This window comes from Poecilia reticulata, linkage group LG10 (genome assembly GCF_000633615.1).
Source record: "Poecilia reticulata strain Guanapo linkage group LG10, Guppy_female_1.0+MT, whole genome shotgun sequence".
NCBI lineage: Eukaryota > Metazoa > Chordata > Actinopteri > Cyprinodontiformes > Poeciliidae > Poecilia > Poecilia reticulata.
The window spans coordinates 11,493,713-11,511,553 of record NC_024340.1 but is presented as its reverse complement, the minus strand read 5'-3'; the positions used below and the strand labels follow the sequence as shown (position 1 = coordinate 11,511,553).

At 40.8% G+C, this 17,841-nt stretch overlaps 1 protein-coding gene across 2 annotated transcripts in view; it reads right to left on the bottom strand.

Annotated features, from left to right (window-relative positions):
* Positions 1 to 17,041, bottom strand: part of anxa6 (annexin A6) — an 18,955-nt gene extending 1,914 nt beyond the window's left edge. Inside the window, exons 1-24 of one of the 2 annotated variants that reach the window (XM_008419963.2) lie at positions 16,947 to 17,041; positions 15,995 to 16,042; positions 13,118 to 13,202; positions 12,914 to 13,008; positions 12,717 to 12,830; positions 12,550 to 12,640; positions 12,383 to 12,462; positions 12,232 to 12,288; positions 11,406 to 11,499; positions 8,820 to 8,915; positions 8,673 to 8,731; positions 8,407 to 8,529; positions 8,252 to 8,310; positions 7,871 to 7,949; positions 7,148 to 7,229; positions 6,390 to 6,484; positions 6,119 to 6,232; positions 3,337 to 3,427; positions 3,192 to 3,271; positions 2,864 to 2,917; positions 2,666 to 2,759; positions 2,459 to 2,554; positions 2,284 to 2,342; positions 1,137 to 1,274 (exon numbers count right to left, since the gene is read on the bottom strand). In XM_008419963.2, the coding sequence (XP_008418185.1) occupies positions 1,137 to 1,274; positions 2,284 to 2,342; positions 2,459 to 2,554; positions 2,666 to 2,759; positions 2,864 to 2,917; positions 3,192 to 3,271; positions 3,337 to 3,427; positions 6,119 to 6,232; positions 6,390 to 6,484; positions 7,148 to 7,229; positions 7,871 to 7,949; positions 8,252 to 8,310; positions 8,407 to 8,529; positions 8,673 to 8,731; positions 8,820 to 8,915; positions 11,406 to 11,499; positions 12,232 to 12,288; positions 12,383 to 12,462; positions 12,550 to 12,640; positions 12,717 to 12,830; positions 12,914 to 13,008; positions 13,118 to 13,202; positions 15,995 to 15,997 (1,938 nt within the window). In that variant the 5' untranslated portion in view covers positions 15,998 to 16,042; positions 16,947 to 17,041. The remainder of the gene's footprint in view (positions 1 to 1,136; positions 1,275 to 2,283; positions 2,343 to 2,458; positions 2,555 to 2,665; positions 2,760 to 2,863; positions 2,918 to 3,191; positions 3,272 to 3,336; positions 3,428 to 6,118; positions 6,233 to 6,389; positions 6,485 to 7,147; positions 7,230 to 7,870; positions 7,950 to 8,251; positions 8,311 to 8,406; positions 8,530 to 8,672; positions 8,732 to 8,819; positions 8,916 to 11,405; positions 11,500 to 12,231; positions 12,289 to 12,382; positions 12,463 to 12,549; positions 12,641 to 12,716; positions 12,831 to 12,913; positions 13,009 to 13,117; positions 13,203 to 15,994; positions 16,043 to 16,946) is intronic. The other variant, XM_008419964.2, reaches the window with a different exon arrangement.
* Positions 17,042 to 17,841: the final 800 nt, after the last annotated feature.

Genomic DNA, 17,841 nt, shown 5'->3' with positions numbered 1-17,841 from the left:
ATATATATATATATATATAAGTGTGTGTGTGTGTGTGTGGAAAGAACTGTTTCTATGTGTTATTTGCATAATTACATTGTAATTATGTGGTTGATTGCGCAGCAAAATGTTTTAACAAATTAATAAAGTTCTGCTTAAAACAAAACCTCACATGCCTACATCACGGTACAGCATTGCAAAACGAAATTTCACTTGCTTAATGAGACATTTGTGTTGCAACTGTATTTCTGCTGATTGAAAGCAAAATATACGTATGTATATAAACGTATTTTCTGTCGCTTGGTTGTTTTGTCTGGCACCTCTATGCACCTGCAATCCTGCTGACATCTCAGTTTAAAATCCCTGTGCGATTTAATGCGATTCTTAGATAAATTCCTGTCGTGTCCACTTCACTTTACACCGACTTGAGATGAAGGCTCTCTTCTGATCTCACCGGATAAACAATTATTTTTTTTAATCAATGTGTAGTTATGAAAGTCAAAGGTTATTTGGAGTGTGTAAATATCTCAAAGCTATTCCTTTTATCCATCCATTTAAACCATGAACACTTTCTGACAAAGTGTGCAAATTGGCATTTCCTCTGCAAATAAAAGCCCCGAAATGTCTAAAGCAGTGAACGTGGATACAAGCAACTCTTGAAAACTGAAATTGAAATGAAAATTAAAGTGATCTCTCATATTTATGTTTCTGCTGCAGCACTTGGTAATATTTCTGTCAAAGCAAATCCAGGGCAATCTGTTCGCTAGTCTTTATTGGTGTCAGGGTGATTTCATCTGTAAGTTATTATAGAACAGCTTTAAGGAACTTCCTATCTCTGCAGCCGCCAGCCAATCACACAGCAGATACGAAGAGGAAGTTGGGTTAGGGAAATTCCTAAACAGCTGTGCGGTAGCCACATGCCTGCAGTCCACCGCAGGAAGCTATAGATTACCGTACCCCACCACCTCACCACAGCAGCAGCGTTTGAAGGACGCTGCTGCTGCTGCTGTGAAGGATCTGCAGATGCATGCTCACACAGAGCAACAAAAAGGCAACAAAGAAAAAAAAAACAGCAGAATAACAAGACAGACACACAAGTAGGATGAGAACACAATCAACTTGGCAAGCGTGTTAGTGTGTCTAGGACTTAGACTTACAATCATAGTCTCTACCTGGATGAATTCATGGAGGGAGACGTCGTGCGTTTCTTTGAACTCTTTGCGAATGTTGAAAAGGTCAACCTCGCTACGGGACACCATGATGCGGATCAGGGCTCTGTCGTCCGTACCAAGTCCCTGAAGAACAAGAAGGTCATGCTGACTAGTCATACTTTGCTTATTCTAATTTGCAGAACATTTAAATACACATTATTTGGGAAAATCCGAGAGAACTGCAGACTTTAGCCCCTTGTTTATTGTTTTACAGTTCCAACACAATAGATTACATTACATATTAATAACAAAAGCACAAACTTTGTGCATAGTTTTCTTCGAAATGGGTAATGGGTCAAGCTCAAATTTCTTAATGCAATAACATGTGTGGTCAGAAAATAAGACTGTTTATTTATGGGCGTGTTAGGCACCACTGTCTTGTTAATGCACCCTCTTCAGGGGCATTTCGTCTTTGGTCTAAAGCAGTGGGATCTAATATTTTGCATTTTGATTTATTTAAACAGATCCATGACAGCGATGGCAGGGCCTCCATGCTTTAAACTGCTGTTTGAAATGAGTGGTTTCTTGGGTCAAGACAGCTCATCAGGAAGAACAATCTTGCTTCCATAAGTCTAAAACAAAAGGTTGCACCCTCTCTGTTTTGGTCAGTCTCTGTGCTCTCCGGTGAGATTGAGGGGGGCTTCTTGGTTTCACATAGGCGTCTACCCTTCACCCGCCTTGCCTACTGGTGGTGGTCGCCGGCATATGGCAGCCTCGTTTCTGTCAGTGTGCCCCAGGACAAGCTGTAGCCACGACCCTGTAGCTTTACACCATCAGCGTCTGAATGTGCGCTTGAATGGGGGAATGACTGAATGTCGCCTTTCCTTGTCTAATCAAAGTAAGCTGTTCTTTCTCTATACAAAGAAAGAATCACCTCAGCGATCGAACGTCACAGTTATTATTTTAAACTCAATTCAATTAAGGTTTCAGTAACATTGAATCAACAGCAGGCATTTAATGGTCCAGTGGGGTTTCCAATGACTTACCCTACCTCACCCACTTGCAAATTATTTCCCATGCTGAAAAATATGATTTAATGAAAAAAAACAGCGATACACTGACAGCTTATTGATTCTGTATGTGTGACCAATACCTTCATGGCTTTATACAAACGGTCTGCAAAGTAAGACGGCTGGTTCTTCACGCTGCGAACTGAACATACGACAGAGAATGAGGGACGTCCAGGGAGGCGTCACAGAACAGACGACGTCAGCAAAGTCCACTTTCAAAAGCAAAATATGAAACTTAAGAATCAATGCAGCCGTTACCTATCGCATAAAAGGCGTTTTTGACGTCGCCAGACATTTCCTTCTTGATAATCTGCTCAATGTCCTTGTTGGTGCATTTGACAAACTCCTGGAACACTGTGATGAGTACAAAGAGCAAAATCACTGAGTGCTGGGACAGAGCCGCCGCCCAGCTTGGAGATAGATTTACAACTAGGCCATTGCTATTGATTCAGATTTGATCTTTACCTCTCCTGAGGTGTGGGAAGCTCCTGGTGCACAGGATGCTCATGAACTTCATCTCCATGTCATCAGACTCTGCGTTGCATGCATCTGCAAGTTCCTGATTTGTTACAAAAACAGAGCCGGAGAGAAAAAGGCTTTGAATCCATTTGTCTGCATTCTAGAGAGTAAAACAAAATGAGATGAAGTCACAAACTGCTTCACCTGAGCGTCTGCACAGGCTCTTTCCACATCTGCAGGTCCATCTTCTCTTGCACCCTGACCATAGCAAATAAGGTCAGATGTAAATTTTGATGTGCCCACCTTTGATCTACTGAATGTCAGCAGTTAACCACAAACGTTGTTATCCTCAGTGCAAGAAAAAAAAAAAATGTATGTCACGACATTCTGAAGGAAATAAATGAGGTGAATAAGTAGATCTTTGTGTCTGCCAGAGTCAGGCGGAGCTGAGAAGACAAACCAGACTTTCAGCCAGTGAGTGGGCGTGGAAATTACACGCAGACTGAGTTCTCATGATGATTATGACGGTTACCTGAACGAGAGAAACAAGGATGCGACAGAAGTGGCCCGATGTGTCTGAATGAATGGCGTCCTCCAAAGACTTCTTGTAGCCTGTGGAGTACAGTTTTTCAGATCCAGAGCGTGATATTAGATCTTGATTTCAATCCCAGACTCACCTTCTCTGTAGGCAGCGTTCATGGCTTGTATTTCCTCGTTTTGTCTGGTAACTAGGATCTCAATCAGAGCGTGCTCATCTGTCCCAGCTCCCTGTTAAAATTACACACACACAAAAAGCTAAATTTTCACAAAATTGTCACCAAGTTCTTGTATCTAGAAGGAAAGCACATGGGGATCTAGTCTTTAGACACTGACATTCATCTTTTAGCCAAGTTAAACTTCTGTTTGTAGCCAAACACAGATAGTTCATCCTAATTATCATACATGGAAAACAAATTATTCTATGGCTATGCATTTATTCATTGTGTACATATTTATTTGTCCTATTAGTAGTATTTTTTTAAGTTAAATGGTTTATTATTTTACGAAGATCTTATATTATGGGATATTTCCATTGATCCCGATGCTCCTTTTGGAAATTATGGAAAATATAGAGATTATGGTCACAACCTAAAAAGCTCTCATGAACGTTTTAGTGGTGCATGATATTTATCGGTTTTCCATAGCTATAATTGTTAGCTCTCAAATGGCTATACCTTACATTTTGTACCGGAAAAATTGAGTTTTGCAATGACCAAAACTACAAAAGTGCAAAAGACATAGGAGAGGAATCGACACCGCTGTGCTAAAGAGCAACCTTCATGTTTTTAGGCTGATGAATCAAAGCTTATTGCTTTTTTAAATGTAAAAAGACACACAGATTGAACCCCAGTTAGTTTTCCTCGACTTTAAAAAACTAAAAGTCTTGTAGTGTTTGCGTCATGTTCCTAGATTGATTGTAAAGTGAACAAGTCCCTAAACACATGATTCTTGCCACTTATGGCGACTGTGTAGCTTTTCAAAAGTAAACCATGCTGGGTATATTTTACAAAATGACAAAGACGACAGCAGGAAACGCTCCTCTAAAAAGTACTGCATCTGGTGGTGTCAAACAAACTGTGAATATGTGTTACAAGCACAGGACAATGTGCTACAGTTTTGCTGACTGACTGGGCATAATGGGAAAAATTTTTCAGATACCACAAAATCACAACTTCAGCCGTCCAGTTATCTGTGGAATCTCAGAAATTACCAAGAAGAAAGAAATAAATGAAACATGGCCACAACCATTGAACTGTAGAAGCTGAAACATGACAGAAAAGTAGCACAAACCTTGTGTTTTTGGGGTTGGAGCCAATTAGCCAGGAGCAGCATTTGAAATGTTTTTGCAGGAATAAGGTCCACGTAACAAAGTTTACTTGTTCAAGTTGATATTAACTGACAGGCTTCTAGCAGCACCAACATCTCTAACATGTTTCTATACAAGCTAAAATTTTCCTGGATGTTGGCTGACGAAGGACTGTTAAAACATGGATTGTGTGTCTTGCAATAACCACTTTTAAAAAATGTCACACACAGAGGCCAGGAGGCATGATGTGGTCATCAGTATCAAAGCAATGTTTTCAACAGTATATGGTTTTAATAAATTCCCATCATGTTATTTCAGAAGTTTAAAGTTTTTTTGTTTTATTTTACTGCAATATTGCTTGCTCGCTCACAAGAAAGAGAAATGGTTAAGTGGCGAAAAGTGAACGGAGAAAAAAAAATAGTGGAGCAACTCAAGAGTGTAAACACTAATAAGCTAGTTTGGTTATCAAATACTTCCTGTGTAATGGCCACAATATTCTCACACCAGCTTTAATCCTCTGTTACACCCACACCAATTTATGAAAGAATTATAAAGTCTTCTTATGCTGCCAAAGTTAGGTTTTTCATTATAGTCAAATTCAAAGGTAGACAATCTATAAACTACAATTTTGAAAGAAAGTCATCTCCTTAAATACTGTCATCCCAGGTGAAAATGTGCATGAAAGTCTCCAAATAGCTGGTTGTCCTCACCTGATGATTGCAACCTACCACTCTTTTCTGCTAAAAACAGAAAATTGGACTTTTTTTTACTCCATTACCATCCTTCTCAATGTGAGCGGTTGCAACATTTATGATCTCAGTTCAGGTTTTATTGAACCGTACAATTATTGCTGTGAAATGCAATAGGCAAAGCAGCTATTTTCTTGGAGCCATTTCCTAATTACATGTGGTGATCAACACACATCTCCTTACTTGAACAGCATGTTCTCTTATGTTTCCCAATTCGAAAAGTAGAAAAAAATGGGCGCATTTAAGTTTTTATATCTAAAGAAAGAAAAACGTTTACAGGTAAAACATAAAATACAAAAAAGGCTCAATTTATTGTATGAGAGCCGTTTGGAATTGTGAATTGTTCATTACACTACAATGCAAATCAGAAAGTCAAATTAAATGGTTGATTTTTCTAAAATTTTCAGTGTGATAGAATTATTCTGAAATAATACACTGACACGTTTTAAAGCTTTTATGCATCTTTACCACGGGTTCCACTAAATCCGAAGGGTCATACAGTAGTTGCTGGAGGGCTGACGGTGTAAATATTTTTACAAGTCATTTCATTTCCCTTTTGAGTTTGAGTTTAATTTGAAGTGATTAAAAAAACTGCATAGATAAAACAAAGTGCCAGCAGGAGAGGTTCCCATGATTTGATTCAAATTGTGTGTTGGTGTCAACATTTATCTTTTAACTGCACACAATCCAGCCCAGCATATTTAAGAAAACAACATTGACATATAGATGGATAAATGGATCTATGGAGAGATATAGTTCATCCATGAGCATCTTGTCTGTACAAGAGATACAAAAAAAATATGCTAAGTCCCACATGCAAATAGAAGAGATCATTAAATGCTTTGTGTCCACCCATATTATTACCTCCATTGCCTTTTTCATCATTTTGGCATCAAACTCTGCTGGGGTCAGCATGAGCCCAATAATTAGCCGCTCCAAGTTCTTTGACAGCTCAGACTTCAGGTCCTTCATCAAGTCCTAGAAGAGGGTCGAACACAGTGAATACAAACACTTTTATAACTAATAAGCTTTACACCCCAGGAGTGGCTGTATATCTTTTATATCTATCCATTGTGTCCTTTCTAGATTATTTTTGTTCTATTTTTTTTTTTTTTTAAACATCTGTTTCTCTCACCCTTCCCAGCAGGGATTTGAAGGCCTGTCTGATTTCCTGCCTCTGGGCATTGCTTCTTTGTGCAACGATGTCAATGATCGCATCCTCATCCGTTCCTGTTTTTAAGCAAGAGGAAAAAACATTTGCTTTACACAAAATACAAAGAAAACTTCAAAAGTCACATTATTGTGCACGTGGAAATCTACCTAAGCACAATATGGACATCTTTGGTGATTTTTTCTTTTTTTTTTTTTTACCAAACAAAACATTTGCATGAGCAAGTTTTTGTTTTAGGTTTTTTGTGGCTTCCCTAGTAAAGTTTTCTTAAATTCCCATCAGAAAGATGCATTTCAACACTTCAGGCTGACTTTTTCACCAGTCATCAGAAGTGGCAAAGGACATTTAAAGTGGTAAGTTTCCTGCGGCACATCCCATGCTTTACAGTTGGTCTTTTTTTTTTTAAGTTCCAAGTTTAATTCACTAACTTAAATTAAAATAGCAACCAAATCCTTGAAGCTTAAGTGTTACTGGCTAAGGGTCATTTAATTACTTACTTACTGTGTGTATAATTTTGACCCTGTGTGAAAAAGAAAAATTTCAATTCCAACCTGGGCTCCCATTTATTTATTTATTTATTTATTTACTTTTAAAGGCTGACGTTTTGTTGTAACAATATTCGACTCTGGAAAAAGAATGGTACAAGTGAGCCTTGAAGCAATATGGCATTTCTCTACTGGTGAGTGTGCGGAAGCTTCAGAGCAGTAATGAAAGATGCATACCAAAACCCTTCATGGCTTTCCTCAAAGCTTGTGCATCGGCTGCAGGGTCGAAATCAGGCGCAGGGCGGACTGTGGACCTCAGCTGAGCAAGTGGAAATTACAAAATTAGAAGAACGATAATCGATAGAGAGAAGAAGATAATCAAACTGGGACAGATCTGATGCACACACTAGTGGTTGTGATTGGTATTCGCATGCTTTGAAGAAAATAAAAAAAAATAAAATAAAGAGGTCAGCAGAACAAGCAAAAGGGAAAATTTTCACATTATAGTTTGCTGTGCAGAGATTATTTAACTGATTGTGGTGAAGTCTGAGCCATATGATAACCAACCCCTGACATTTGAGGGGGGCCGGTGACCTTATGAAGTCAAAATTCACAGCAACACCGACAACGAAAATGTTGGTGGACTCGAGAAACAGCTGGGAGTCAAAGCGTTAGTGAGACAGCCTTTTGTTTATGCCGAGACCTTCCTGACGTTCGTCCTCTGTGCTGCATTGATCTGCACATGGAGGGTCTGGAGAGCAGATTACAAACAAGAACTAGCTGTGTGTTGGGGGCGGGAACAGCATTCTCATCATATCCAAAGTTAAACAAAGCCATCCCTGTGCTCACATGGCCACGGCATGAGCTCAGCTAGAAGCAGATTACTGAGGAGCCAGCAGGTATTTTAAGATTCCAGGTTAACATGCAACGACACATCTAAAGAGCAGATGGGATCCAAACCTGCACTTTGGTCATGGCACTTAATTCCCACATCTTGTAGGCTATCTGAGCAGCTTCGGGGAAGAACTCTCCAGCTAAGCTGCAACAATCAGTTTGACACAACATTGTACACTCAGCAAAGTCAAAACCTCCTGCTTCGCTACACTTTTTGGAAGATTCAGATGTCGTCAAATAAAGTCACTCCTACACACAACGCATTAGCTTCACTAACAAGATTTTTACTTGTGCCTGCAGCGTTAATATGAGGACATGTTGCGCCCATTTTGTACAGCTGCTACAGTTTTATGCACTCTGGGGAAAAAAAAAAAATCAGTAACAGAGTTTGTACTCTAGCACCCTCTACTGGTTATTTCTGCCATCTGCAGCGAGGACAAAACTTACTCATCATCCCCTCCACACAGGTTAAGCAGAGTCCTCTTGTAATCGCCCGACGTGTCGTCCTGATTCACACACACAAGAGACAAGCTAACGTTTCAGATGACCTACATTCCACAAACAATGCATTTAAAATGTTTTACTTCTTGTAATTTCCTGACCTTTATCATGTTGTAAAGCGACTTCTCGTATCTGAGACGGAAACACTCCCGGATGTCCAGCATGTCAATTTCAGAGCGAGAAATCATGATGCGGATGAGAGTATTATCAGCTGTGCCGAGGCCCTAAAAGAGAAAGAAAAAGAATATCTGTGGTAATGTTTAAAATAAAATATTAAACATTTTTCAAATTTAAATCAGTTTAAATAAAAAAAATAAAAACTGTAGCTATACCTGCATAGGCAAATGAAATGGCTACGTGCTCCTACCTTCATTGATTTGTAGAGACGTTTGGCAAAGAACATGGGAACGCTCCTTATGCACTGGACTGTGAAAAAATCACAAGTATCAGGGGCTGGGTTACGTAAACAACGCCGTAGCTTCATTTGTTACAGTAACTCTGAAGTGTTTCCTACCAACAGCCAGCATGAGCCTTTCAAAGTCTCCAGACAGCTCGTTCTTAATGCTATCCTCGATGGACATCTCGGAAATTTTCTCATATTCATCAAAAACTGAACAGAAAAATAAACAAGACAACATATTTTAATGTGAGGTAGTAGATCACTTTAAACTTAATATTTAGTTTCTTTGGGGTTTTTTTTTTGCTTCTGATGGAATTTTAGTGATTTCTTTTAAACATTCTGAGGAATGATGATGCAGCAAACAACTTTTATTCAACATACTTTAGCTTCAGCTTGAATTCCTCAGGATTTTCTCTCATTCTTGGTTATAACTGTGCACATTGTCTCAAATATGAACATGTACTATCCAGTAAAATTTCAATAAATGTTGTGGTGGACAAATTATTACAAGGTAGTACCTGCTGGTTGTATTGCTATATCTTTGTTCTTAATGCTTGTGAACTCTCACCAAATGAAGCTATTTGGGTTACATGTACAAGGTTGGGAGTTGTTTTTCTGCAGCTGCATGAGAACCAGACCGTCTCTCCCCTAGTTTTGGATCTTTGGTATAAAACTCATGCGTTGTCTCTCCCTGGGGGAGCTTTTCATTCAGAACTGCTTCATTACTTATTGTCTTACAAGCTCTCTGTATTGTGCATCTGAATAAACCCGATCGAGTAATTTCACCTGACAGTGCTTGGCGATTAATATTTTTTCCACAACAATGTCCATTAGTCAGTAGCACGATTCTGGCTGGACATCCGAATTTCCTTTTCGAAATAGGATGATCTTATTTAAATTGGTTAAACTGGTATGGACCAAGATTTGAAGCATGAGCCTTCATTTTTCTTTTGGGTTGAGACAAGCTGTAATGTTAAGAAACAGAAAACCAGTTTTGATGTAGGTTTGGGACCACTGTCATGTTGGAAACACTCAGCTACGTCAAACTTTTAACCATCTAGTTGTTGAGTTTAAGTGAAGTTGAAAAAAGCAGGAAGTCCCAGTTTTATATTCAGTCCAATACAAACAAAGTTTCCCTACAGCTTGACGATACCACAACCTTATCTGACACTTGTCAAAATCATTTCAACTCATCTAAATTAATTTGTCATTTTGGCCACAGAGTTCAATCTCTGCGTCGTCAGACCATTAAACACAGGAATATGACATTACCGAACCAGCAGAACTTTCACTCATTTACAGAGATCTTGCTAATAATACATATTTAACAGTTATTTGCTTTTAATGCAGCTTTCTTAAACGTCATCGTATTTTTCGTACTATAAGCCGCTATTTTTTTCCCACGATTTGAACCATAAAGCTTATAACCCGGTGTGGCTTTTCTGTGGATTTTTCTTCAACCACCAGGGGGCTCTGTAGCAGGAAGTGAATCATTGGAAGTCAAATTGGAAAACAAAGAAGAAAGCGCTAATTTTCATTTAGAACAAGCACATGCTAGCAGCAGGCACGACGGAGGAATGTTTTCAAACTCATATGATGATGATGATGTCGTCCTGCCTCAAGTGGAGGAGTTTAAGTATCTGGGGATCTTGTTCACGAATGAGGGAAGAAGGGAGCGGGAGATCGACAGGCGGATTGGGGCAGCGTCTGCCGTGAAGCGGGCGTTGTCCGGGCCCTCGTGGTGAAGAGAGAGCTGAGTCAAAAAGCGAAGCTCTCGATTAACCGGTCGACCTACGTACCCACCCTCATCTATGGTCATGAGCTTTGGGTCAAGACCGAAAGAACGAGATCACGGGTACAAGCGGCCGAAATGGGTTTCCTCCGCAGGGTGGCTGGGCTCTCCCTTARAGATAGGGTGAGAAGCTCKGTCATCCGGGAGGGACTCAGAGTAGAGCCGCTGCTCCTCCAMGTCGAGAGGAGCCAGTTGAGGTGGCTCGGGCATCTGGTCAGGATGCCTCCTGGACGCCTCCCTGGTGAGGTGTTCCAGGCACGTCCCACCGGGAGGAGGCCTCGGGGAAGACCCAGGACACGCTGGAGGGACTATGTCTCTCGGCTGGCCTGGGAACGCCTTGGGATTCTCCCGGAGGAGCTGGAAGAAGTGGCTGGGGAGAGGGAAGTCTGGGCCTCCCTTCTGGAGCTGCTGCCCCCGTGACCCAACCCCGGATAAGCGGCAGAAAATGGATGGATGATGCAGCTTTTAAGTTGAGGACTATCAATCTGGTACAGGAGGGAAATAGAGCTGCTGCACGTAAACTCGGCATGAACGAATCCATGGTTCGGCGTTGGAGACACAGGGCTGCGTCCTTAATAAATCCAGGAGTGTCCTTTTGGAAAACCGAGAGCGGCAGATATACCGTATATTTACATTTCTAATTTAAAGAAAAAAATCTTAGTAGATGCGTTTTATCGTAAGGTGCGCTCTATAGTCCGGAAAATACGGTAAATACTTCTCTCTCATCTGTCCCACACATGCATTCGTTTAAGTTTTTAGAAACATCCAGCAGGACCAGAACCTGTGAAAAAGTTTCCAGGTTCTACACCAAACCGCTGAGGTTTTTACTGCCACAGAGGCTTGAGGTCACACTGGGAATGTACTGGATGCCTCACCGCCATGCTAATCTTCACATGAACTGGACTCACCCATGCGAAGGTGGGTCACACTGCGATTTCCTAGGATCATGATGAATGTTGCTTCGTCCGTCCCCCACTTCTCCTCTCCAGCAGCGTACAGGTCCTACACAAAGGTGAGAGCATAGACATAATATATTATATTATGTAAATGGTAATGTCTATTATCGATAACAGAACCAGACAAGAATCTTAGCTATAGATGTTATATGGCATTATCTCCGAGAGATCTATAAAGAAATAATTACAATATTTCAGAACAACATACTATAATGTAGCATCTTGAAAACAAACATTTCTTTGACAATGTATCTTTGTATTGCTCATAATTCAGCTGGTGTGCTCCACAAACGTTTTTAGGAAGGCAGAGGCTGCTATTAGAGACACAGCCTCATAGCACCGACTCCAAAAAAAACCCTAACATTTATAAATTAGCGTCAGAATCATAGAAAGCTTGATTTTTAGCTGCCTATTATTTACTCTAGCGTCCCTCGATCTCTAAAACTAATGCAAACATGATAAGATTCTAGAGCTCAAATTCACTTTATGTTTGAGAAAGATGATGCTGACGATGCAACATGAAACGAAGCCAAAACCCAAGGAATCCAAAAAGTTAGTTTGGTGGAATCCAACCTTGTTTTTTTTAAAAAGAGAGACCAACAAAATCTAAACTACATACAACAAACTAAAACTGTAATTTACAACTACTGCTTCAGCCATACTTTACACAACTGCGTATTTGAGTGCAAATGTTTTCTTTTTTGCTAAATGAAAAGTATTTGAATTAACTGAAAGCCTGAATAACCTAAACCTGCATCGTCTGCATAATTATTCTCACTTGTGCGTCCTGCTGCACCAGGTCTGCGTCCACCACTCCTGATTCATCTCTGGTCCCCTGAAAACATGACATCAAATTAACTCACTGCTGATCATCTGGGCTGTAAAGACATTAACGCAACGTCTGCGTCGGGTCTCTTCACTCGACTAACCTGAAGCAGAACAACCAGCATCTTCTTAAAGTGACCCGATGTGTCCGCAATAACATCCTCCTCTATGTCCCTGCCATAGGCTGGAGATAATACAAAATGAAATACTGGCAAATGAAAAAAAAATAAATAAATAATCTCTTAAAATCCAAATGTCCTTCATGTCTTACCGTCCTTGTAGGCCGCCACCATGTCTTGTATCTGTTTGTTATTTCTGGACGCCAGGACTTCTATCAGGCATCTCTCGTTTGTTCCAGCTCCCTGAAGGAGAGCACGAGGGTGAACGTGGAGCAAGGGCTCCTTCGAATAATTACCAGAAGGAGAGTAAATGACATACTTTGACTGCATCATGGATTTCCTTAGCGTCATGGTACGGAGGGGTTCTCATCAGACTCACGATGAGACGCTCAAATTTTCCAGTGAGCTCATATTTCAGATCTTCAATCAGATCCTGAGGAGACAAAAAGGATGTTGCAGGTTGAGAAAAGCGTTTGGGACTGGAACATAAAAGTCCCGTGTGAATCTTTTGTGCACCTGCCCAAAGCTGCATTTGTACGCTGTGATGACTTCTTGCCTCTGTGCGTTACTCCGAGAGGTGATCAGGTCCAAGATCGTTTCCTTGTCACTGCCTGAAGAGCACAAAGCAGCTTTTTTTTTTAGTTTATTCACCGAGCTAGGATGGAGTAAAGATAACATATATCATCCTGATCATGAGTTACAGAGGAATGAGGAACTCACCAATGCCTTTCATGGCATTGTACAGAGTCTCAGCATCAACGCTGGGATCAAAGTCCGGAACATCAGATATTGTACCTCTGAACACCTGTTTGAAAAATAAAATGAAACCGAGATATTTTTATTGAAGCAAGAGAAAAAAGAGTCACGTTACGTTAAGGATGCTGAACGTCTACAACGCATCATGTTATGTCATTGTGTGATCGCCCCATTTCTGTATACTTTGTTAGGTTTGTTTTTAATTATTTTTGAGTTGAATGGTTTTTAACCGATATGTATCAACGCAGTTTATGGCAGAAGCTGAGCTAAATCCCAGTGAGAGCTACAAGTTGTATGAAAAACAACACCATTAAGAATGAATTCTTCTTCCTTCTTCCACTGAAAAAAAGTCATTCCCACCACAGCATGATATTTCATTATGGGCCCGGTGTGTTCAGGGTAGCGTGCATTTCTAATTTTTACACCACATGTAGCACTTTGGATGTTGGCCAGAAAGATGAATTTTGGTCTCATCTGGTTGCAACATCTTCCACACAACTTGTAGCATACTGCAAATGGGACTTATTCCACACTTCCATGGACGGCAAATTTGTTGAGCGCATTACAAATAGTTGTCATGCCGACATATTCTTCCACCTGAGCTATGGATCTGTGGAGCCTCTCAAGAGTCAGCGTGATCCTCTTGATTGTCTTGGTTTTTCATACTCCATCTCTCTCTGCCATTGAATACTGAAGCCCTCCGCAACCCGGTAAGGGTTAAATTGGTATAGGCATGGATGAACTGAGCAATGCTCTGATAGATCCCAAAATGAAATGTTTGATAATTTGCTTTAAGCCTTGTCTATGACCTGTCTGATGTGTTCCTGTTTGTTCTCTATTTTTATCTAAACAACCTCTGAAGCTTTCACAGATCAGCTGCATTTACATTTAGATTAAATTAGAAACAAGTCAATGCACTTCTGAGTAAAGGGTCTTTATATTAATGCACAACCCATTTTCCTATACAAATGTACTTTAAATAGTATTGTCAAAACTTTAATCATTTTCATCTGACTTCACAACTGTGCACTTGTTTGTGGACCTCATAAAATTCCAAATTCAATTTACTGAAGTTGTGGTTAACCTTGACAAACTATGGGAAAGGTCAAGGAAAATGAAAACTTTTCAAGGCTCTACCGACATACAATCATGTCAAGAAAGTACGCCCCTTTACATTTTTTTAGAATCTTAACACAAAAAATATGTGAATCTTAGTTAGAATGATAAACTCAGAGTGACTGGACACCAGTACAAAACTACAACAATTAACCACTCAGACCTCAGCTTGAGGAGAAATAAATCCTGTGTTTAGCAGGAGCCACCCACTCGTGTGCAGAGCGATGCTAAAGTATGCGTCTACATGCGGCAGGTGTCGGGTTGCGCACAGACCACCTGTCTTTACAAGGGTCTGAAATACAATACAACAACGGACACACCTACTGTACATCTACCTCTGCTCCCTCTTGACCCTGAGCCCTTCACTTTGTCCACAGACAGCTGTGAGAAAATAGGTTGATTTACTCTTAGTTCTTACTGCAGCTGCAGTTGAGGAGATTGCTGCAGCATTACGACAGGCAGCGAGAATGTACTCCCTTCTGCCGCCTGCACATGCTCAAATGCTCTGCGACCATCACTCTGCGCGACAGCTGAGCAGCTTCAACCACATAGCAACAAGGTCCCAAATATCTGGCCTTAGCAACTGTAGCTTGTTTTTTTTTTTTTGTTTTTTTTTTGGGGGGGGGTATTTCTTCTAAAATGATCAAAATTCTGCAGATTTTGAAAGTTTGCGCGCCATCAGAAAAGTCAGAGCACCGACTTTGGAATCGTCTCGTCTGCTGCGTCTGAGATGCGGGACGAGGTGGCAGTGACACCCTACACTGCCGGCTTTATGATGGCGAGGGCTCATACAGTGCCAGGTGACAGTGGCCGGCCTCACTTCATTCAGTGGTACACAAAAACCGAGCATGTCAAGCAGACACAAGATCTCCTCCACAGTTTCATGTGGAATTGATAACGACAATATCAATCACAAAACTTGAAGTGTTTCATTGGTATTTTTATGAGATAGATCAGCGTAAAGCAGGACACAGCTGTGACCCGGAAAGAAAACGATCCATTGTTTTAAAAAAATATTCTCAAGTAAAAAAAAAACTAAGAAGTGTTAGCAACATTTGTATTCAGCCTCCTTTACTTGGATAGAAGCAGCCAACCCTGAAGGAGTTGCGGAGATCCACAGCTGAGGTGTAGCTTTTAATTATGCACCCCAATCAGCCCTAATGACAATGAAATGTCCAATCTGAAGTTTGGGTAAAACTGTGCTCCAGTCAGACGAGACTAAAACTTTCTGGCTTACTTGACAGACATTGTATGTGAGGGGAAAACTAGCACTCAACATCACCCTGAACACATCATCCCTGTAGTGAATGCTGTGGAGACAAGAGTTTCATCACTGGAGCAGCTAAGGAGAAAATTACGAGAGGACTATATTACTAGAGGAAAGTCTGTCGGAGGCAGCACATGACTTGACGCTGTCGCAGAGACTCCAACCGACTCTGAATATACAACCAAAAGCAACAATCGAACAATTAAATCAATGTGCGTTCAACTATTAAAATGGCCCAGTCAGCATCCACACTTGAAGTCAATTGAAATAATTTTTTTAAATTGTTGTTCACAGACTCCCTCAATCCAGTTTGTCTAAGCTGTAGTGATTTGACCCTCTGCAAAAGTCAGTGTCTCGATGTGCAAATCTGGCAGAGACATACAAATGCACGTCACAGTTGTCATTGAACGCCACATAAATTCGTACAAGGTGTGACGAGAACAGTTTTGTCTACTCACCATGTCTGTATTTGGTCTCCTGTGTCGCTGCTGCTCAAAAATCTCTTTCTAGAGAGAGAGAGAGGAAGAGAGAGAGAAAATAATGCTGACTAAAAAGCACCATCAGTGTCATTTTGAATTGGACAGTAGCCCTTGAATGTGCAAGTCATTATGATGCAAAGACATATCATAACGTTCCCTTTTAGTGTCAGGCCTGTTTTGCACCTCCTGTAATTACATCAATTTGAAAAAGATGAACAGGTAAATAAGTGTCTGCAGCTGAACTGATTCACTGCATGGAAACTACATTAAATAAACCTGCAGGGAAATTGACTTGCCACACTCTGCCATGCATCAACCTTTAAAAGGATTCGTTCAAAAATCTCATGGAGAATTTAGTTTCAACGTTCTTAATGCAAATGACAGAAACTAATGAGTTTGCATGCAAGCGAAATACAATGCAAACAGTATGCCTGACATGTTTGTAAATAAAAGGAATGAAACACACTCTCCTGGTTTTAAATGCTCAGTGTTTGCGGCAGGACAGCTGTGACGCTTTCCCAAAAATAGCAGGAGGCGTTTAACTTAATATCACAATCAGTGTCTGAAGGGGCACTGGGGCTCTATAAATAAAGGGCCACACCCTTCTCTGTACCTCACACAGCACAAGAAAAAAAAAAACTTAAGCTGTCTGGTTTGGTGAAATAATTTCAACTTTTCCATTTTACTCATTTAGTTTTCTTTATTTCCGATTCTCTAGAAGTGCTTTCATCTTTGCAGCAAGACAGACACACTCACTCACTCACTCTCTCTCTCTCTCTCTCTTTCTCTCGTACACACGCACGCATATATGCACAAATTAAGCATCAGCAAACTTCTCCTGCGAATTCTAACGCAGCAAACCTCGCGTTAAACCAAGCTGGCAGAGACCTGACGCAATATATAGGCTCCAAGTAGGACACAAGGGGCTTACCTTGGCTGTGCAGGAGTAGTCGGCGCTGGAGTACGGTGGTCCTGCTGCCTCCTATAGCAAAAAGCCGCTGTGTCTCCCGCCCCTCCTCTGCGACCAGGCCTGTCAGATTCGGGCATGCCCCGTTACGTGTCCTCTGACGCACTCCATGCGCCGCAGTCGCAAACCGTGCAGTTTTGTGCATAATAGCGCAACTTTGCTCCTCAATGAAATTACTTGACAAAAACCAAACAGAAACCAAACTGATTAGTTGTGCACTTTTTTGTTGTTGTGATTTTACGCACGCATCCAGATGAATGGAAAGTGAGTCTCGTCCACCGTTTCATTTATGACTTAAAGAGACCGGACAAGTGCTTAAAAAAACCCGCAAGATTGACACGTTTCCACGGCGACTTTGATGGTTTGAAATTTGCGTGGGAGCTTTGCAGTTTGGTTATCACACAGTGCAGCTGTAAGAGCTGGCCTGCTCTATTTCTGTCGCGTCAGGAGTCCATTCCAGTAAGCGGGGGAGAGACGCCAGCAGAGCTGAAGGGGGGTTGGGCAAAAGAGAACCACAGACAATGTCAGGACACTCTAGTGTCCAAAATGTAACCAGATTTGGTTCTTCCATAGAGGCCGGAAACACACCAAACCATTTTATATTCTGTGTTAGTAATATTTTTGTGATTTATTTGAATCCCTCTCGTGTGTGCCCTGAGTATGAACTTACTTCATGCAGACTTTAACTTCACTCAGAAGAGATGATGTGAAACAAGAGGTGACTCAAAATGGCATCAGCATGAATCAGTTGGTTTTATTCTGCTGCTGCTAAAAGTAAATTTCATCTTTATCTAATCACTATTTCTAAGTGTAATAGTGTACCTGCAAACTACTCAACACTGGTGGAAAAGAGAAGCGT